General features: G+C 42.9%; 2 protein-coding genes across 5 annotated transcripts; both read right to left on the bottom strand.

The window, feature by feature from the left end:
* Nucleotides 1-645: 645 nt before the first annotated feature.
* Nucleotides 646-8,440, bottom strand: LOC133972131 (heterogeneous nuclear ribonucleoprotein R-like). 3 transcript variants are annotated; one of them, XM_062409384.1, is made up of 15 exons: nt 8,269-8,440; nt 7,151-7,311; nt 6,947-7,065; nt 6,745-6,852; nt 6,525-6,638; nt 6,163-6,339; nt 5,927-6,062; nt 5,622-5,827; nt 5,387-5,536; nt 5,176-5,297; nt 4,546-5,084; nt 2,626-2,686; nt 1,622-1,682; nt 1,261-1,386; nt 646-777 (listed from the first exon to the last, which is right to left on the bottom strand). In XM_062409384.1, the coding sequence occupies exons 2-12, from the start codon at nt 7,305-7,307 to the stop codon at nt 2,652-2,654; spliced, it is 1,863 nt and encodes a 620-aa protein (XP_062265368.1). In that variant the 5' UTR covers nt 7,308-7,311; nt 8,269-8,440; the 3' UTR covers nt 646-777; nt 1,261-1,386; nt 1,622-1,682; nt 2,626-2,651. The 3 variants fall into 3 exon arrangements, with proteins under 3 accessions (XP_062265368.1, XP_062265367.1, XP_062265365.1); XM_062409383.1 differs by having other exon boundaries at nt 1,268-1,386; XM_062409381.1 differs by lacking the exons at nt 646-777; nt 1,261-1,386; nt 1,622-1,682; nt 2,626-2,686 and having other exon boundaries at nt 3,675-5,084; nt 8,269-8,439.
* A 488-nt stretch (nt 8,441-8,928) lies between these two features.
* On the bottom strand, nt 8,929-11,215 carry LOC133972132 (ATPase inhibitor A, mitochondrial-like). Of its 2 annotated transcripts, none has more exons than XM_062409386.1 (3): nt 11,026-11,215; nt 9,392-9,498; nt 8,929-9,272 (listed from the first exon to the last, which is right to left on the bottom strand). In XM_062409386.1, exons 1-3 carry the CDS (start codon nt 11,095-11,097, stop codon nt 9,125-9,127), a joined length of 327 nt encoding a protein of 108 aa, XP_062265370.1. In that variant the 5' UTR covers nt 11,098-11,215; the 3' UTR covers nt 8,929-9,124. The 2 variants fall into 2 exon arrangements, with proteins under 2 accessions (XP_062265370.1, XP_062265369.1); XM_062409385.1 differs by having other exon boundaries at nt 8,929-9,266; nt 9,386-9,498; nt 11,026-11,211.
* Between the last annotated feature and the right edge of the window lie 4,213 nt (nt 11,216-15,428).

Genomic DNA, 15,428 nt, shown 5'->3' with positions numbered 1-15,428 from the left:
TCTATTATTAGCAAGGTTTTGAAAACGTGAAATGAATAGGATCAAACGGAGATGTAATAAAACGTGCGGTAAATATGAGGACGAAGGCTGCGTAGCTTTTACAAAACGTATTTGTTTGATAGCTAATTAAAATACTGTATTGTTTTATTTTGAAAAGGCCGAAACTGAAAGGGAATTCGCTTCCGGGTTAGCTCAAACGTTATGTTTGTAACTCCCGCTACATTTCCAGTTTAAAATAAACGTGTTATTTTAAAAGAGCAAACTGGTTCATGAGCATGAGTTACTAACTGGAACACATCTGCGTGCTTTTAGACTACAGTACAACAGGATGTGACATTAACACACCTCGGGAGGAGACTAGAGATTGTTCTAGATCTTTCTGGAATAAGCTCATACCCGAGGAGCAGACATTTATCACTTCCCGCGCTTTCAAACAGGGCTGGCCCTTTAAACCTTGTGGATCCAGGATCAGCGAGTTCGAGACCAGCACCGATTATGTGTGTTCACCCATCAGTCATCCAACTGCTCTGAACGTGGAGCGCACAACTTCTGAATAACTTTCAAATAACACCCCCACAAGTAAAAGTTCAGATGTTAAAATTCTGATAATTAGATATCACTCATTAAAAAATACAAACACACAGGTTCACTTTGGAAATAAATATATTGAACAGTCAAGATGAACACATGATTTCTCTGTACAGTTCAGATTCTTTCAGCTAGACGAGGGAGCAGCAGTCTGCTGGACCGAGCTCTGGATCCTGACACCAGCAGTGGCTGGAAAAGATCAAACAGAACACATTAGAATGGATTTCTCAGGACTAATTCACTGCATAATTACTGTTGTAAATTAACACTTCATTACTATAAGTTAACTCCACAAGGTTATGGAGGTTTTCCCCTGTCGGTCAGCCGGATTACACACAAACTATCCACAAAACTTGGAAGGATGGGAGATGGGCCAAGAAGGAAACCATTATGTTTTGGAGCAGATAAGGAAAAAGGGACAGATCCAGGATCTCCCCCAAATGCTGATATAAATAAAATTCTGGATCTAGCCAGTTTTGGTGTGGTCACAGGCTTTGATTTGATTTTTTGGCTCAGATTCATTGTTCTTCTGTAATACAGATGATGATTTTGTGATCTATGTTGTTTCTTGGCTTGAAATTAGGTTTGATTGAATAGTTATGGAGGTTACAGCTTTTGTTCCCATTTTCATTGAAAAAAAGAGACTGGAGGTGTTCACGTATCCACAATTACCTCTTACCTCAGTCGCCTGCTGTTCTGTAAACAGCTAAGCCGGTTCGTGCTCGTGTGGTTGCTCTGGAACTCGAGTCCATCGTTCTCAAGGATGCACCTTGTGGAGAACCATCCCCAGACTCTGAGCTAAAAAGAAAAAAGGCCACACAGACGAAAACATTGACAAATCTCTAAAGTTTGTTATACATGAGATCAGAAAAATGTATGTGCCAGTTTTGTGACTTTCAGAACTTACACTGGGAAGTAAGCACGTGATAAAGAGACAACTAGGACACCAAACTTTGTTTTCAAATAGAACAAAAGAAGCAAAAACAGAAACATGACTTTTCTGAGAATGAGTTCAGATAATGAACAATCTTACCAATCAGTCCCTTCCATTAGTGTGAACTCATTCACATGGATGGGGGCAGCTCCTTTACTGCCTGGTGACAAGAGGCAACATATAAAGACAGTTCTGATATGAGACGCTGTAATAAAGACACTCCAGCATTTGATGGCACTTGAATACAAACCAAAATGTGTGTGACATGACACATAATTGAAGAAGCTGCTGTGGTACCAACACCCCCGTCTTACCTGTGCACTATAAATAATGTGTCTCTCCTACTACCATCTGGTGGTGTTTGAGGGGAAATGCACCAGTTTTTTAGGGAAATCCATTGTTCTGAAATCTGCCAATTGCATCTATTTTTAGCCCGCAGTCCCCACTGAGATCTAAATACATTTGACAAGCAACTCAAATATTAATTATTTGTGTATTAATAACACATATACGACTGTAAAAATGGCCAAAAATGCAGCATCGTTTATTGGGACAATGGCGCAGCGGCCGTGCTGATGATGAACAGCTTCCTCTGGTGGAGTAGGAGGGGAAACATCCACCCCACCTCTATTCACCGAGTGTGTGTATTTCTGCACTGGGAAGACGGCCGAGGTCATTTTGGTGCAGTGAGCCAAGACAGGAAACAGGTGCTTGCAGGGTTTGTAACGCTTTTCAAATTCTTGACTGTGCCTTTTGGCTGTTAAATCCAGTCTAAAGAAAATAGCTTTTTGGCTCTTTAACTTGGAAAATAGGCAGAATGAGAGGGAAATGTGAAATATGCTCCCAGAAAAATGATGAGACAATTAATGTAATATTTTCAATGATTCTTCAGTCAAATTTAGTGACTTTCAATCTTCATTTCCTGGGGAAGAAAGAAAAATCACAGCCCTCCAAAACTTAAAAAAAAAGTTGATTCGCATAACAGCATAGTAGGTGAGGAAAAAATAATAAAAAAGAACAAGGTATAATTATAGCTAGTGTTTCTCCAGAGATAACAATGAGCTAGAGGAGAGGAGACAGTACTCTGTGCAAGGCGAGCTCACCCTTGAGTACCGTTCAGGTGAGTCCCTCATGCTAGTGGTGCCGCCCTCAATGCTTCTCCACCTAGGCAGGTTGGAATAAGAGGACAGACACATGAAACAAAATACAATGATACCATGGTACCAAAAGGCAGTTGCTAAAAACATTTTAAAAACAGGTGAAAATGTCTCAAGAATTTTAACCCTTAGGATGGTCAGATCCTTGGTGTCTTCAAAAGCTGAGACGGGGCTCAAATTTTGGAAATAAAAATGAATTGGGAGACAACTCGGCAAACAAATCCATTCAAATGTGTTGTCAAGTTGTTTCAGGTCCATACCAGTGTGAGTACCATCTCACCAGTATCCAAGATTGTCCTCATCTTATAGGTTTATTCAGACAGGTGGGCACAGTAGGTGTTTCCGTACAAACACCAAATTGTTTTGAAACACTTTTTTTACGACATTACTTCTATTGTATAACCACACAACATTCCTCAACTATACTTCTTAACTTGAAATGCACTTCCTTGGCCAAAACGTTTCTCTGGCTGAATCTGAGTGGAGATACAATCAAGGATGAGGTGAAAAACAGGGAGGAACCATTTGAGGCAAAGTGTAAAATGAAGGATTTCCAATAGTAGAATTTTGGGCAAAAATGTTACTTATAGTTAAATAATCATGCGTTAGAGGAGCATTTAGTGACGGTAGACTAAAGGACAAAGATGGGCACAATCTTGGACAATGGCAAGGAGTCACTCTGGTCACTGTTTAGTCCTTTAATGGTTGCTGGTATCACTGTATAAATTCTGAGTGCAGATTCAGAGATGCAACATGCACTGAAAAGTAAAAGGTTAAAATCCTGTAAATCATGGTGTCCTCCAAACACCTTCCAAGTTCTCTTGTCCCGTTGACTGACTGCACAATTTCAGCCTTTTGTGTTTATCCTTTGAGGAAAAGAAAATTTGAGCGGGAAAAGAAGATCTTCATCCAAATGTGAGAATTGAGGTGAAAAAAAAAAATGATCAAATCAATTACTGAATGACAACACTGAATTTGAGTATCTGACAATTGACTGATGCTCAGCTGAGTTTTATTGAAACGGAACAAACGTAAAAGTTATAAATACAAAGACCATCAGAGAACAAACTGCTATGGCTCTTAAGGTAAGCCAAACCAAATCCTATCGGGGAAAGTTCAAAGAAAACATAGGAAGTTATGGTATCAGTTTTAAAAAAAACACAATTTTTTTTCCTATATCTAGAAATGCTAGGCATACACTTTGAACATTACAAAACCTTTGTTTTCTTCCTTCCTGTGGATTCTTTTCTCCACCATTGCAAAAAATGAAATATGAAGCTCTAACCATAAGCATTTATTTACAAGCAAGTCCCTAAGCAACTATGAGAAACCACAAATAAAGGGAGTACAAGAGGAGAGGGAGGGGGGAGGGGGCATGGACAAAAACTCCTGCAAGGCAATATCATTATTTAATGTCCTTTCAGACTTTTTTCAAAATGAATGTCCACTTTTTTGAAAATGTTCATTGTTGGCTTTAAAAGAATCAGGAACAAAAAGTAACAGTAAAAGTATTTTGTGTGTTTTCTAAAGACACATGTCCCAATGTAACCGTAGAAGTAACAAATGATTCACCACAACGGTTACGCTCATTTCTTCAGCCAAAAGGCTTTCCAGCCAATCATCTTGAGCCAATTCTGGGGTCTGTCCGTTTTTCTGAGATATATACACAGACATTTTTTCATGAGGGATGATGAATAAAAAGTGATTCAAAAAATTGTCGCCAATCTCCTGATTTTTTTTCCTTTTTGTTGTTTTTCTCTTTTTTTGTTGCCACTTTGCCAAATACCTTTGGGTGCATCTACTTCCACTGCTGCCCATAAGAATCCTGTGAAAACTCCAGGGTGTCATTACTGTAACCATAGTTACCAGAATAGTCGGCCCCCTGCTGCAGGGGCTGCTGGGCGATGGGCTGGGACCCCCAGTTCTGTTGGGTGTTGGTCTGGCGGCGCTTGGAGTCAGGCTGGTTAAACACGTCTGCCTTCCTTTTTCCACCGACATTTCCCCCACGGTTGCCTCTGGCCCCACGAGGACCGCGGCCCCTCTGTGGCTGGAAAGGGGCTCCGCGCCCCCCGCGCCCACCCCTGGGACCACCTAGGGGTGGGCCTCTTTGGGCGTAGCCACCGCGGCCACGAGTTGGTGGTGCTCCGCGAGCCCTCGGTGGAGGAGGACCTCCCCTGTTGGGACGTGCACCACGACCCCTCATGCTGTACCCATCGTCGTAGCCATAATAAGGATCTTCATAGCCACCACGGTAGTCATGATAGTCGTAACCATAGTAGTCATCATAGTAGTCATCATATCCATAATAATCTGGTGGGTAAGCATAGCCCCCTCGGCCCCCACGACCTCTACCTCGGCCTGGTGGTGGCATGCGTGGAGGTGGGTAGTAGTAGTAGTCGTCATACCTGCAGCGGTAAGGACAGTGTAACATTTATTGAATCCTTATTTCTAAACAGGTCAAACCGTTAACCGGCCATGTGTCACAGTCTGACTCACCCTGAATTCCTGGTAGTCTGCCGAGCTGCTTGGCGCTCTTTCCTCTTCTTGTCTGGAGGCTTTGCCAAAACAATCTCAATTGGCTCTCCTCCAAGCTCCCTACCGTTCATATCATCCATTGCCTTAACATAAGAGAGGAGTAAGGGGTTAGTTAAAGACAAATCTTTATGATATGATATCTTGTCAAAGGAATACAAAATTTAAAAAACACCTTAACAGCAGCGTCTCTTTCCTCAAAATGAACAAAAGCATAGTCTTTAAGTTTCTTCACTCGCTCCAGCTTTCCAAACTGAGAGAACGCCATTTCAAGAAGTTCTTCAGTCACCGCTGTGGCGAGCTTCCTCACAAAGAGCACCTTCACCTATGTAGATCACAAAAAGATTGTCATACACAGTGTGGTTGCAGTCTTCTCAAGTGCATGGCTATAAGACATGAACATTGCTAACCTTGGCCATGACGTCTGGGTCTGGCTCAGCGACAGGGTCGGCCCACTCCACAGTGACGGCGTTCCCCCACACCTTGACCTTGCCACTCATCAGGCGGCGGCGAGCCTGTGCGGCGGACTTGTGATCCTCGTACTCCAGGAAACAGAAGCCACGGTTCTTCTTCTTGTCGTCAGGCTGGTGGTACAATATCACCTCCTGGAGACCCTCTGTAAGATGAATACAGCGTCTTTGATTTCAGATCGAGGCAAAGAATCAAGCCCCACATATCCTGCATGGCATAGGATCTCTGTGTATTTGGACCTGACCTGTCACTTTGCCGAAGTCTTCCAATATACTTTCCCTTGTCTTGTTCTTTGGAATTGATCCGACAAACAGGCGATTGTTTGCAACAGATATACATACTCCCAAGTACTTGCCAGGGCGGATTTCATGATTATCACACTGAAAACAAAATGGAAAGACAAACAAACTCTTTTTTTTGTTCTTCCCGTTTGTATTTTACACTGATGTAGTGTTTCAACTTCCCTCCCAGGTCACTTACAAGCTTCACAGCCTTTTGGGCATCGTCCTTGTTGCAGTACGTGATGAAGGCATAACCCCTGTTCTGCCCAGAGAGAGGGTCCATCATTAACCTGAGGTCCCAGATTGCACCAGCAGACTCAAAGAGCGGCACCAGCTCATCCTCGTACAGGTCTCGTGGGATTTTTCCAACAAACACCTGATGAAGAAGACATAATCCGGGGGAGAAGTTCAAGGGTTTGCAATGAAAACTGTACACCGTGATATTAAGTATTCTCAGTGGAGGAAGTCAGGCAGCAGAGAATGAAAATTGCCCGTTTTAAAAAAGGCAGGAAAGCTTTGAAATTAGGCTCGACAGATTTCAGAATGTATCTAGTCATCTACCTCAGTTCCAATCCCTGGTTGCACTCCTTTGAATATGTCCTCCGGTGGGGGACCGCCATACTTTCTCTGCCCTGTTGTGACATCCAGGGTGTATCCTGTCCGCTCCAGCAGAGCCTGAAAACACACACACAAACATGAACTCAGCTCCATGGTCCATATATATATATGACATTGACTCTGACATTCAAACAACAAACTTCAACTACATGAGTTTGTTTACCTTAATTTTCACCTCATCAGGACCCTTTGTGGACTCCTGTACTTTACTTCCTTGTTTTTCTCTCTGTCTGTATGTCTTCATGACTCCACACAGGAAAGCACTCTTATTCTACATTAACAGGGAATGAGACAACAATTTTCATGAAACTGAACAGCACAGAAATACACACAACAACAACATTGTAATCCATCCATGTTGCTACCTGTACATGGGACAGATCGCTCTCTCTGAACTGCTGGAGCACAGTGAGCGCTCCCTCCTCGTTGAACTCCCTCAGAGCATCGATGGCCCTCTCGTCCAAGTCGAGATACGCCACCAAGCCTAGAGGAAAAAGACAGGGGTCAATTCTGCTGCCAAATCACTGTCAGCAATCTACACTGTAGGAGCCAAAGCAGCCACCACCCACCTGTCTGAAAGATGTTGTCTAGACTTTCAGCCACTTTCTGGGGCAGCCCAGCATCAATGAGGGTCTGGTAGTTCTCTGTGTGCGTGGTCGTCACATCCATCGGCTCCTCCTCCTCCTTTGCCGGGGCAGAACCACCGTTCACCTCAGCGGCAGCCATTCTCCTATCACACAGAATCCACGAAAAACAACGTATTAGGAACAAGTTAATCCTGCAGACACTAAGTCCAACTGTTTTCATTAAGCTGTTATTGGCGTCCTGCAGACTGTGGAACCAGCACTGCTCCCAGTCGACAACACGCAACTTGTGTATCTGGCATCTCAAATACTGTCGCTTTACAATAACACATTTCTATCAGTGCCATTTCAACTGCAATGTTATTACAGAATAAATATTCTCATTACATATTACTTGTTGCCTTTCAATTTCTAAATTTCCTTGTGTTTACACTTTAACATATTGAACACTTTGACTGTATATTTCTCTAATTATATTATATGGCAAAAAAATCACTGCATTTAAAACCAGGTGAACATCTTTTAGGTCACACCATCATTGCATCTCTATTCTAGTTTAATTATTATTGTCCAGTCTATTTTATGAATTATTATACCGTTTTGACAGATCAATCCTCGTTACCTCTTAATTATTTATGTAGTGTTTTTTTTTCTCCCAGTGGATCACCGGGAACTCACCTCTGGTCGAAAGGTGCTTCATAAACAAGGAGTTAAAAAAGACAACGCTATAAATAATGATACTAGAACTATGAGGATCATAACATTAGAAGTGAAAAAGACATGAAGCTAACAACTCGGTCCCTTAAAGAAACCTCCGCCGTCCCGCCCCCTTCACATGCGGCTAGCTAGCTAGCGAACGGGGACGCGTTAGATTTGCACATAGGCACGTACAACACGTTTCCTGTTGACTTCCGCATTCATGTTAAACGCGTTTCCCAGTTTCCCAGAACAAAATCTATTTAGTGTGTCTCCGGTAAAACCCGCTGGTGCGGGGGTTAGCTTGCAGGCTAGGCTAACGGGCTGACGCGCAGGGCCTCGCCGTGCGGACACATTTCGCAAATCGAACGCACACGGCCCGCGATCTGACAGTTAGCGCGACTCACCGGTTTGATTCCGAACAGTGAGCGGGGCGCGGGTTCGAGCGCGGGCTGATTGCACCGTGGGACGCGGGGGAAAGTGTATTATGGAGCAGATGTTTGAGTCGGAGCCACAGGACTGATTTCCAGACAGCTACGGTCTCGTCGTCGGCTCGCCCGGACAACGCCAGCGCTCCGCAAACATCGCGAGAGTTGAACTTGGACGAGAAGGGGAGAAATCACCGCGGAGCGAAGCGGGTGCGTTTGTTTTCACTGTCCAGACACGCGCCACGATTTGTCCCTTTAAATGCTTACGAGCTGTTTTTAAGTTATATATTTTACACAAGGCTGGAGTGTTGGTTCGATTCAATAGAGGAAGACATTTAAAAAATCCGTGGGGTGAAAAACATCCGCGATTTACTCCCTACCGTGTGTGGATTTGCTCCTCAAGCCGAGTGGCACCGAAGAGACATGTCTGCGGGCGGTGCTGGGAATCAAAACGAGCGCTTCGTCTGCAACCACCCAACAGTGACGCTCGAAATATGACTGACGCGACTTCCCGCCAATAAAAATACACCTTTCCTCAAAATCTGCACTTCAGGAGTTTTCTTCAATACTTAATAAACAACCGACATTTTGTCCGAGCACATGAGGATTAAATATAATGAGTCACACATGTTTCACAGCTTTCATTGGATGTGTATATGGAAGTGCTTTATTGTTTTTCTTTAAAATGTCCATGCCGTCAGTATCATGTCTGATACAGGACCTGCCTTGACCAGCAGTAAAATCAAAAAAATAAAAAATATTGATATTTGGGAATCAATGATTCTGGGTCTGGGACAGCTTGTAGGAGCACAGACGATGGGCCGCCCGCTCTTCCTCAGTCGTCGTGATTCAGCTTTCGGATTTTGCCCTTGTGTCGGTCGATCTCCTTCTGCAGGCGCTCGATCTCCTTCTTGTGGTGCTCGATTTCCTCCACGTGATGTTTCCTCAGCGCCTCCATCTGCTCCTTCTCCTTCTGCCTGCAGGTGGAAATTAAATTTTTATATCTGACATTTGCGTTCTCACACACATTCCCTCCAGGAGATTGCAGGGAAAATGTCTGGACGTCAGTGCACGTCTGAAAGCAGCTACAACTCACCTGTAGTACCGCTCCTCCTCCACTGCTCCTCTCTTCCCGAAGGCACCGCCCGCCTCCCTCACGGAGCCTCCTCCACCTCCACCTTTGCCCGCTCCCTTGCCTAACTCACCGAGCTGGAATAAGCAGAGGAAATAGATTAGATTTCCATTTGTTACACAAGGACTCTACATTTGAAAACAACCTGTCCAATTCTTCAAACCTCATAAAGAACAAGAGGTTAATTTACCATTGTGCAAATTGGAATCATATTACAAGCTAGTGAATATGTTTATCCTTTTACAGGTAATCTCTGTATCGGGTCAAGAATAAGTTGCAACACATCCTTCAGGTTGAGATCATCGGTGTTAAGTTACCTGACCTGTCTGTCCCTGACCTTTGGTAAGAGAGCTACAGCGAAGACTCGAGAAATCTTCTTACAGTCTCGACCTCCTCTCTTTCTTGAATTTGAGCTTTTGCCCTCAGGCTGAAGATACAGATTACAAAACTCCTACAGGTGATAACATTATTTCATAACTCAAGCCACCAAACTATTCAATTCTAACGATGACCTAGTTTTTTAGACATTTCCTGTTTCCTTTTTCCTGATGAGGGTCTTATTTTTTGCTTTAACGATAGTTTTATTGATGTATTTTAATGTTTATCTTTCTTGAGTTTTTGTACTTCTGCCAGGCTGCAAAACAACTATCCCCTCTGGGACAATAAAGTTTAAATAGCCTCAAGTTGTAAATCTGAAAAAGAATCAGCATTTCACATCCACTAGAGTTGCTAGGACTCCAAAGCACTTTGTACATTGGACTTAACGTGAACCCTGATTTATCTAAGAACACGCTATCTGCTCAGACTGACAACACGACAGCAGTCCTTCATCTTAAATACCCGCCTGTTGAATAAAATGTCATATGAGGTGAACCTAGCTTTCTCAATAGGTATGAAATAAACAAACAACAAAAAAAGTCTCTGTCACATCAAATGAAAACCAAAATAGTTTAACTCCCTTGTTAAAACACTCACCATAGAGCCTTTCCTGATTTACCTATATTTTGTAGAATTCTCTAAAAAAAAAAAAAAGATTAATTTAAAATGACTTATAGTGTATTTTACTCTTTGGATAATAGTGATTCCTCAAATACTGTAGTATAGTACTTTTTTAAAATAGAACCAACCTCAAATCTAATTTTAAGACATTGTAAAGAAGTGTATTTTAATAGATTTGCTTTTTTCACGCTGACTCTGCAATAAGATACACACGCCTGTAAATTCTAGGTCACATATTTCCTTGTGCTTTACATGAACTACTGTCTAGACAAACTTCTTCCATATGTTCGACGTAAACATGCACACATGTTATTGTCTGGGACATGACACCAGGGCTGCACCTCTGCAGTGACACAGCTGCTTCATTCAAGTTCCCAGTGGATGGCTGCAAAGGCGATTCACCTGAACCTGCAGCCGCGAGGGAAACTGATGCACACTTTACATGCACAAGTCGTCATCTTCTGGCAAACACTCACAGGTTAGCAGCTAGCTTAGCATCGCTAGCCTTCATCAAGGCTGCCACCGATGCCAAGTTGCAGATTTGGAGCTACATGCTAACAGGGGAAAGCGCCTCCTGTCAGCGGAGCAGCGCGTTGCTCTTCTACCTGATCAGATGCCATCCTGATCTGAGAGGCGATGCATCTCCTCAGGCTCAACCTCAGCAAATAGCGGGCCATGGTCCCCGCGGCTGTGTCACCGGAGGCGCAGGACGCGGAGGAGAAGACGTGGGAAGTTTGGGTCCACAGGTCCGAGACCCACTATGCGGAAATTTGAGGAGGGCGTCGGTGACTGGGGCGTGGACAGCGAAGCGCCAACCTCTGGTTTGTGGGGGCCGGCTGCTGCCGCCACGTGGTGAGGGGCCGTCAGTGCTGGAGCTGCAGCAACATGTACAAAAGAAACACAGTGAAGTCGTGTGTAATCTCTCAATCAATTAATCAATCAATCATTCAATCAATCAATCAGCATTCAAATTCAATTAGAAACTTCATTCACACCATGTCAGAATATAAAGCATCGCTCTCTTTTTTTAAAGCAATAGTTTATGAATGTGTCTCTTGTGTCTGCTGTATGTGACCAAACACAGTTACCAAACACAGTTTGAATAGTCCATAGAATTAATTAAAAAAATATCAAATATATGATTTTGATTATGTGTCTCCTGCAAAGCTAAGTAGCGGTGGTGTGAAGCAACAAAGTATATTTACTTTTTACTGTACTTAAGTATTTTTCATTCATGTTTTCTTCAATAGATTCATTTTGTTGTGTTATTATGTTTGAGTACTTTCTCCACTTATCTGCCAGGTTGCATGAAACTGTTCTTTTTGCTCTAAATTCCTTTATTCATCCTCTCTTTCAGCTTATGATTCCTATCTAAGGTCGGTGGGGCCTTGAACCCTGCAGCAGGCTACACAACAAATTCACGCTGCAGTTGTCAAGTGTGAGTGCAGCATCATGCGAACTTGGAAAAAACACACAAACGTCCCTCACTTCTGATGCTGTGATACTTACACTCACTCAGGTTTGTCAGCAAGAATAATAAAAAGACAGATTTCCCCTGCTTCCTCCTCTTTTGTGCTCAGCTTTCTTCATAAATCGATCACCCCCACCGAGCTGCACGGGCAGTCTAATTAATTTCACTCTCATATTTTGTAACCGCTGTTTACAGAGTGCTGACATCCTTGAGTTGTGGACCCATTACTCAAAAGGATGAGACCCGATGCTCATCTCTCGAGAGCTGGATGAGACACATTCAGCCGCACAATGGGAAGCTCTGCACAGTAAAGAGAGACAGTGGGTGTATCGTACAGATGAGTCATAATGGAGTCCCACTGATGAAGAGTCCTCCCTGGCTGACAGTACTCATCCCCAGTGTGGTATAAGCTATTCATCCCTGACATTCTCCTTTCATTGTCTGAATCCAGCAGAGTTGATGGTCAATGAGCGAGTGTGGGCGCGGCGTTGCTCCGATGACGTCCCTGCATCCTGTCAAGCTGTTTAAGTCCAGCAACGACCATGGCGATATGCAAGCTCCTGCAAGAAGAAAGGCCGTCCATGTCGGCCCACTTTGTTCTGTAACTCCAGCATCCTTGGTCTGTGTGCAATATGGAAGTGGGACAGAAAGTCTTGCAAAACAAATAGATTTTAGGGTTTTAATGGGAGCAGGGTCAGGGATAAATAAATATGCTTTTCAGGTTTGGATTTGAGCACCAGGAGACACATGCAGGCATTTCTTTAAAGTGACAGCAAACACTTTTAGGAACTCCATAATAACAGCACTCAAAACATGCAAACATAATTCTTCGTGGTATGCACTCTGCAAGATTTCTGCAGATTTGTCCGCTGCATAATTTATGCTGCCAATCTCCTTTTCTACTGGATCCAGATCTGGTGACTGCATCTTATGTTGCAGAAAGTAGTTGGAAACATTGGACAGAAACAGAACTCAAATGGGCTGTGGCATTAAAGCAATCCGTGATTGGCTTTAAGGGGCCAACATGTGAAAAGTAAACAACCTCCACACCACCACAGCACCACCACCACCTCCAGCTGCCTGCATGGTCTGAGGCACTTTGGGTGTTTGAATCCATGCCTTTGATGCCAAATTCTGACCCGACCATCTGCAGCCTCAGCAGTTGTCCAGCTTCGAAGATTGGTGTCCACTGCAGCCTCCGATTTCTGCTCTGAGCCGACAGGAGTCAAACCAGAGGTGTTTCTTACAAAGTGTCATTTGACTTTACTTTTCAACAGGGAGAGGAAATGGTGAAACTGATGTAGTAACACTCTTGCAACAAATGGGGGCAGTGTGCTCTCATGCAGATGGCGTCCGCTGTGTGCTGCAATGAAAATGGAATCAGAAATTGCTGCCATTCATGTAACACATGTTAAAAACAAGTCTTTCTTCTATAGAATGTAATGGACGTCAGGAAGTTCTGCTCTCCCTTTACTTTTCATTGAGATGGAACTTGAGTTGAATGCAGAAGAATGCTTATTGCAGTGCAGTATTGCAGAAATCATTGTTGAACTGTAAGGTCCATTATTCACAGAGGAGCTGAATCTACTGCATTCATCGCATAACTCAGTTGTGATCAATTTAAGACATTATAACTGATAAACCCTAAAAAAAGATGACGTGTGAGAGTCATGAGGGCAATGCACTTGTTTTTCAAAAATATATTCACACTGTGTCACTTCCATGTGAAAACCTAATGTGAAATATCCTCCGAGGTTAAAATCTATCACGGCTGAGTCTAACAGGAAGTCGTTTTGTTCTGTTTGTCTCAGCTACAGCGCTGAGCCAGACACAAATCCAAGGGCTTTTTTCTGTGTCTCTGTGTGTGTATGTGTGTGTGTGTGTGCATGTTGGGTTTTTGTATGGTCATATACAGACTTCCGGTGTGCAGGATACAGAGCAGCCAGTTACCCTAAATCTTTTCAGAGCTGCTCACCTTGCCGTCTCAAGTGTTGCTACAGGAAATAGCTCCTGGCAGCAGCACTGACCTGAGCGAAGACAAAGTAATGTCACGACATGTGGCACAGCGTTCCCTCACTAACAAATCCATTCTCATAACCGCTGCTCGGTAGGACGCTCATTGCAAATACACGCGAGAATATCCTTTCAGATTTCTTTTGTTGCCGTCCTTTTAAAATCCACATTCAGATTTTCCCTGCATAACAATCTGCCCCCTTTTCTCATGTGCATTATCAATAATTGCATGAAATTTAACTCAAATGTGAAATTGATGGCATTATGTGTGCATGGAGTCCCTTAAACATAAGATACTGAAAACGTGTACATCCATGAAACAGGCAGTAAATGATGTCAGAATTACAATGCAGGAATCATATGCAATGTTATTTGTCAGCAGGGTGCCTGACTGGTTCTCAGGAAGTATTTACACTTCTAGGGGTTTTATCTACGTGCGTTCATCTTGTATATATTTCTCAGTGTTTGCTGCTGCTGCTGAAAGTCTTTGTGTTGCTAATGGCCCCTCATGAGCCGCCTGGATGTTGCCACTGTTGCCATGGCGACCATCAGGGTTGATAAAGTAGACCAGATCCGCAATGTTCTGTAACAAGGTCTTTTGGACACGGAACATTCACAGGAACAGTTGACAAACCAGCCTGGCAATAATTAAAAGGGGGAATTGACTCATTTTTTTGCAAGACTGATTACAAAACGAGAATCAGCCAATCGGTTCTCTCCAAGCAGCCGTTGCAAATCGTACATTTGTTGGACTTAGGGTTGCAAAATTCCGGGAATATTCAAAGTTGAAAACTTTCCATGGGAATTAACGGGAATATACGGGAATTAACAGGAAATTGTGTGGGTAATTTATACTAACTGTATTTTCCTTGTCATATACTGACATAAATATAAACATTTGCTTTGTCATAGGCTGATTTGAGCCCTGAGGAGACTTTAGGCACTTGACTATATGCTTCTGGATCTGTGTCATTCTTAACATAGGTCTTTGCACAGTATTTGCAAATGTACACAGCCTTTCCTTCTACAATGGCTGGGGTGAAATGTCTCCACACATGAGATAGTGCACAAGGAATTGTTCTGTAGAATAAGATGAGAAAAACGCTTGTAAAAAAAAACTAATGCAATGCCAGAGATATAAATAGTTAGCCAAATAATTGAAATCGTCTTTAAAAGTATTTTACAATTTATGGATAAATGAATAGAAAGAGGGTAGATGGACAGATGAACAATCCAATCAGCATGCTAATATATTTTCCCTAATAATATCATCGAAACTTACCTGACTAGTCCTCCATCTTTAAAACAGAGTTTTGAATGATGTTTTTATTGCTCTGCGTATATATATTTTTTTCAAAATTCCCCAAATTCCCGAACTGAATATTCCCATGAAAATTTTCTACCAACTTTCAAGGCAACGACTGGAAATTGTACTCGCACTGCAAATGTCCGCGTGCTAACATGCTAACGGGATGTTTCCGTTGTTCAGCGCCTTTGTTATGTTCTGTTAACATTTGCCACTAA

The sequence above is a fragment of the Platichthys flesus genome, chromosome 17 (assembly GCF_949316205.1).
Source record: "Platichthys flesus chromosome 17, fPlaFle2.1, whole genome shotgun sequence".
NCBI lineage: Eukaryota > Metazoa > Chordata > Actinopteri > Pleuronectiformes > Pleuronectidae > Platichthys > Platichthys flesus.
This window is presented reverse-complemented; position numbering and strand designations above follow the sequence as displayed.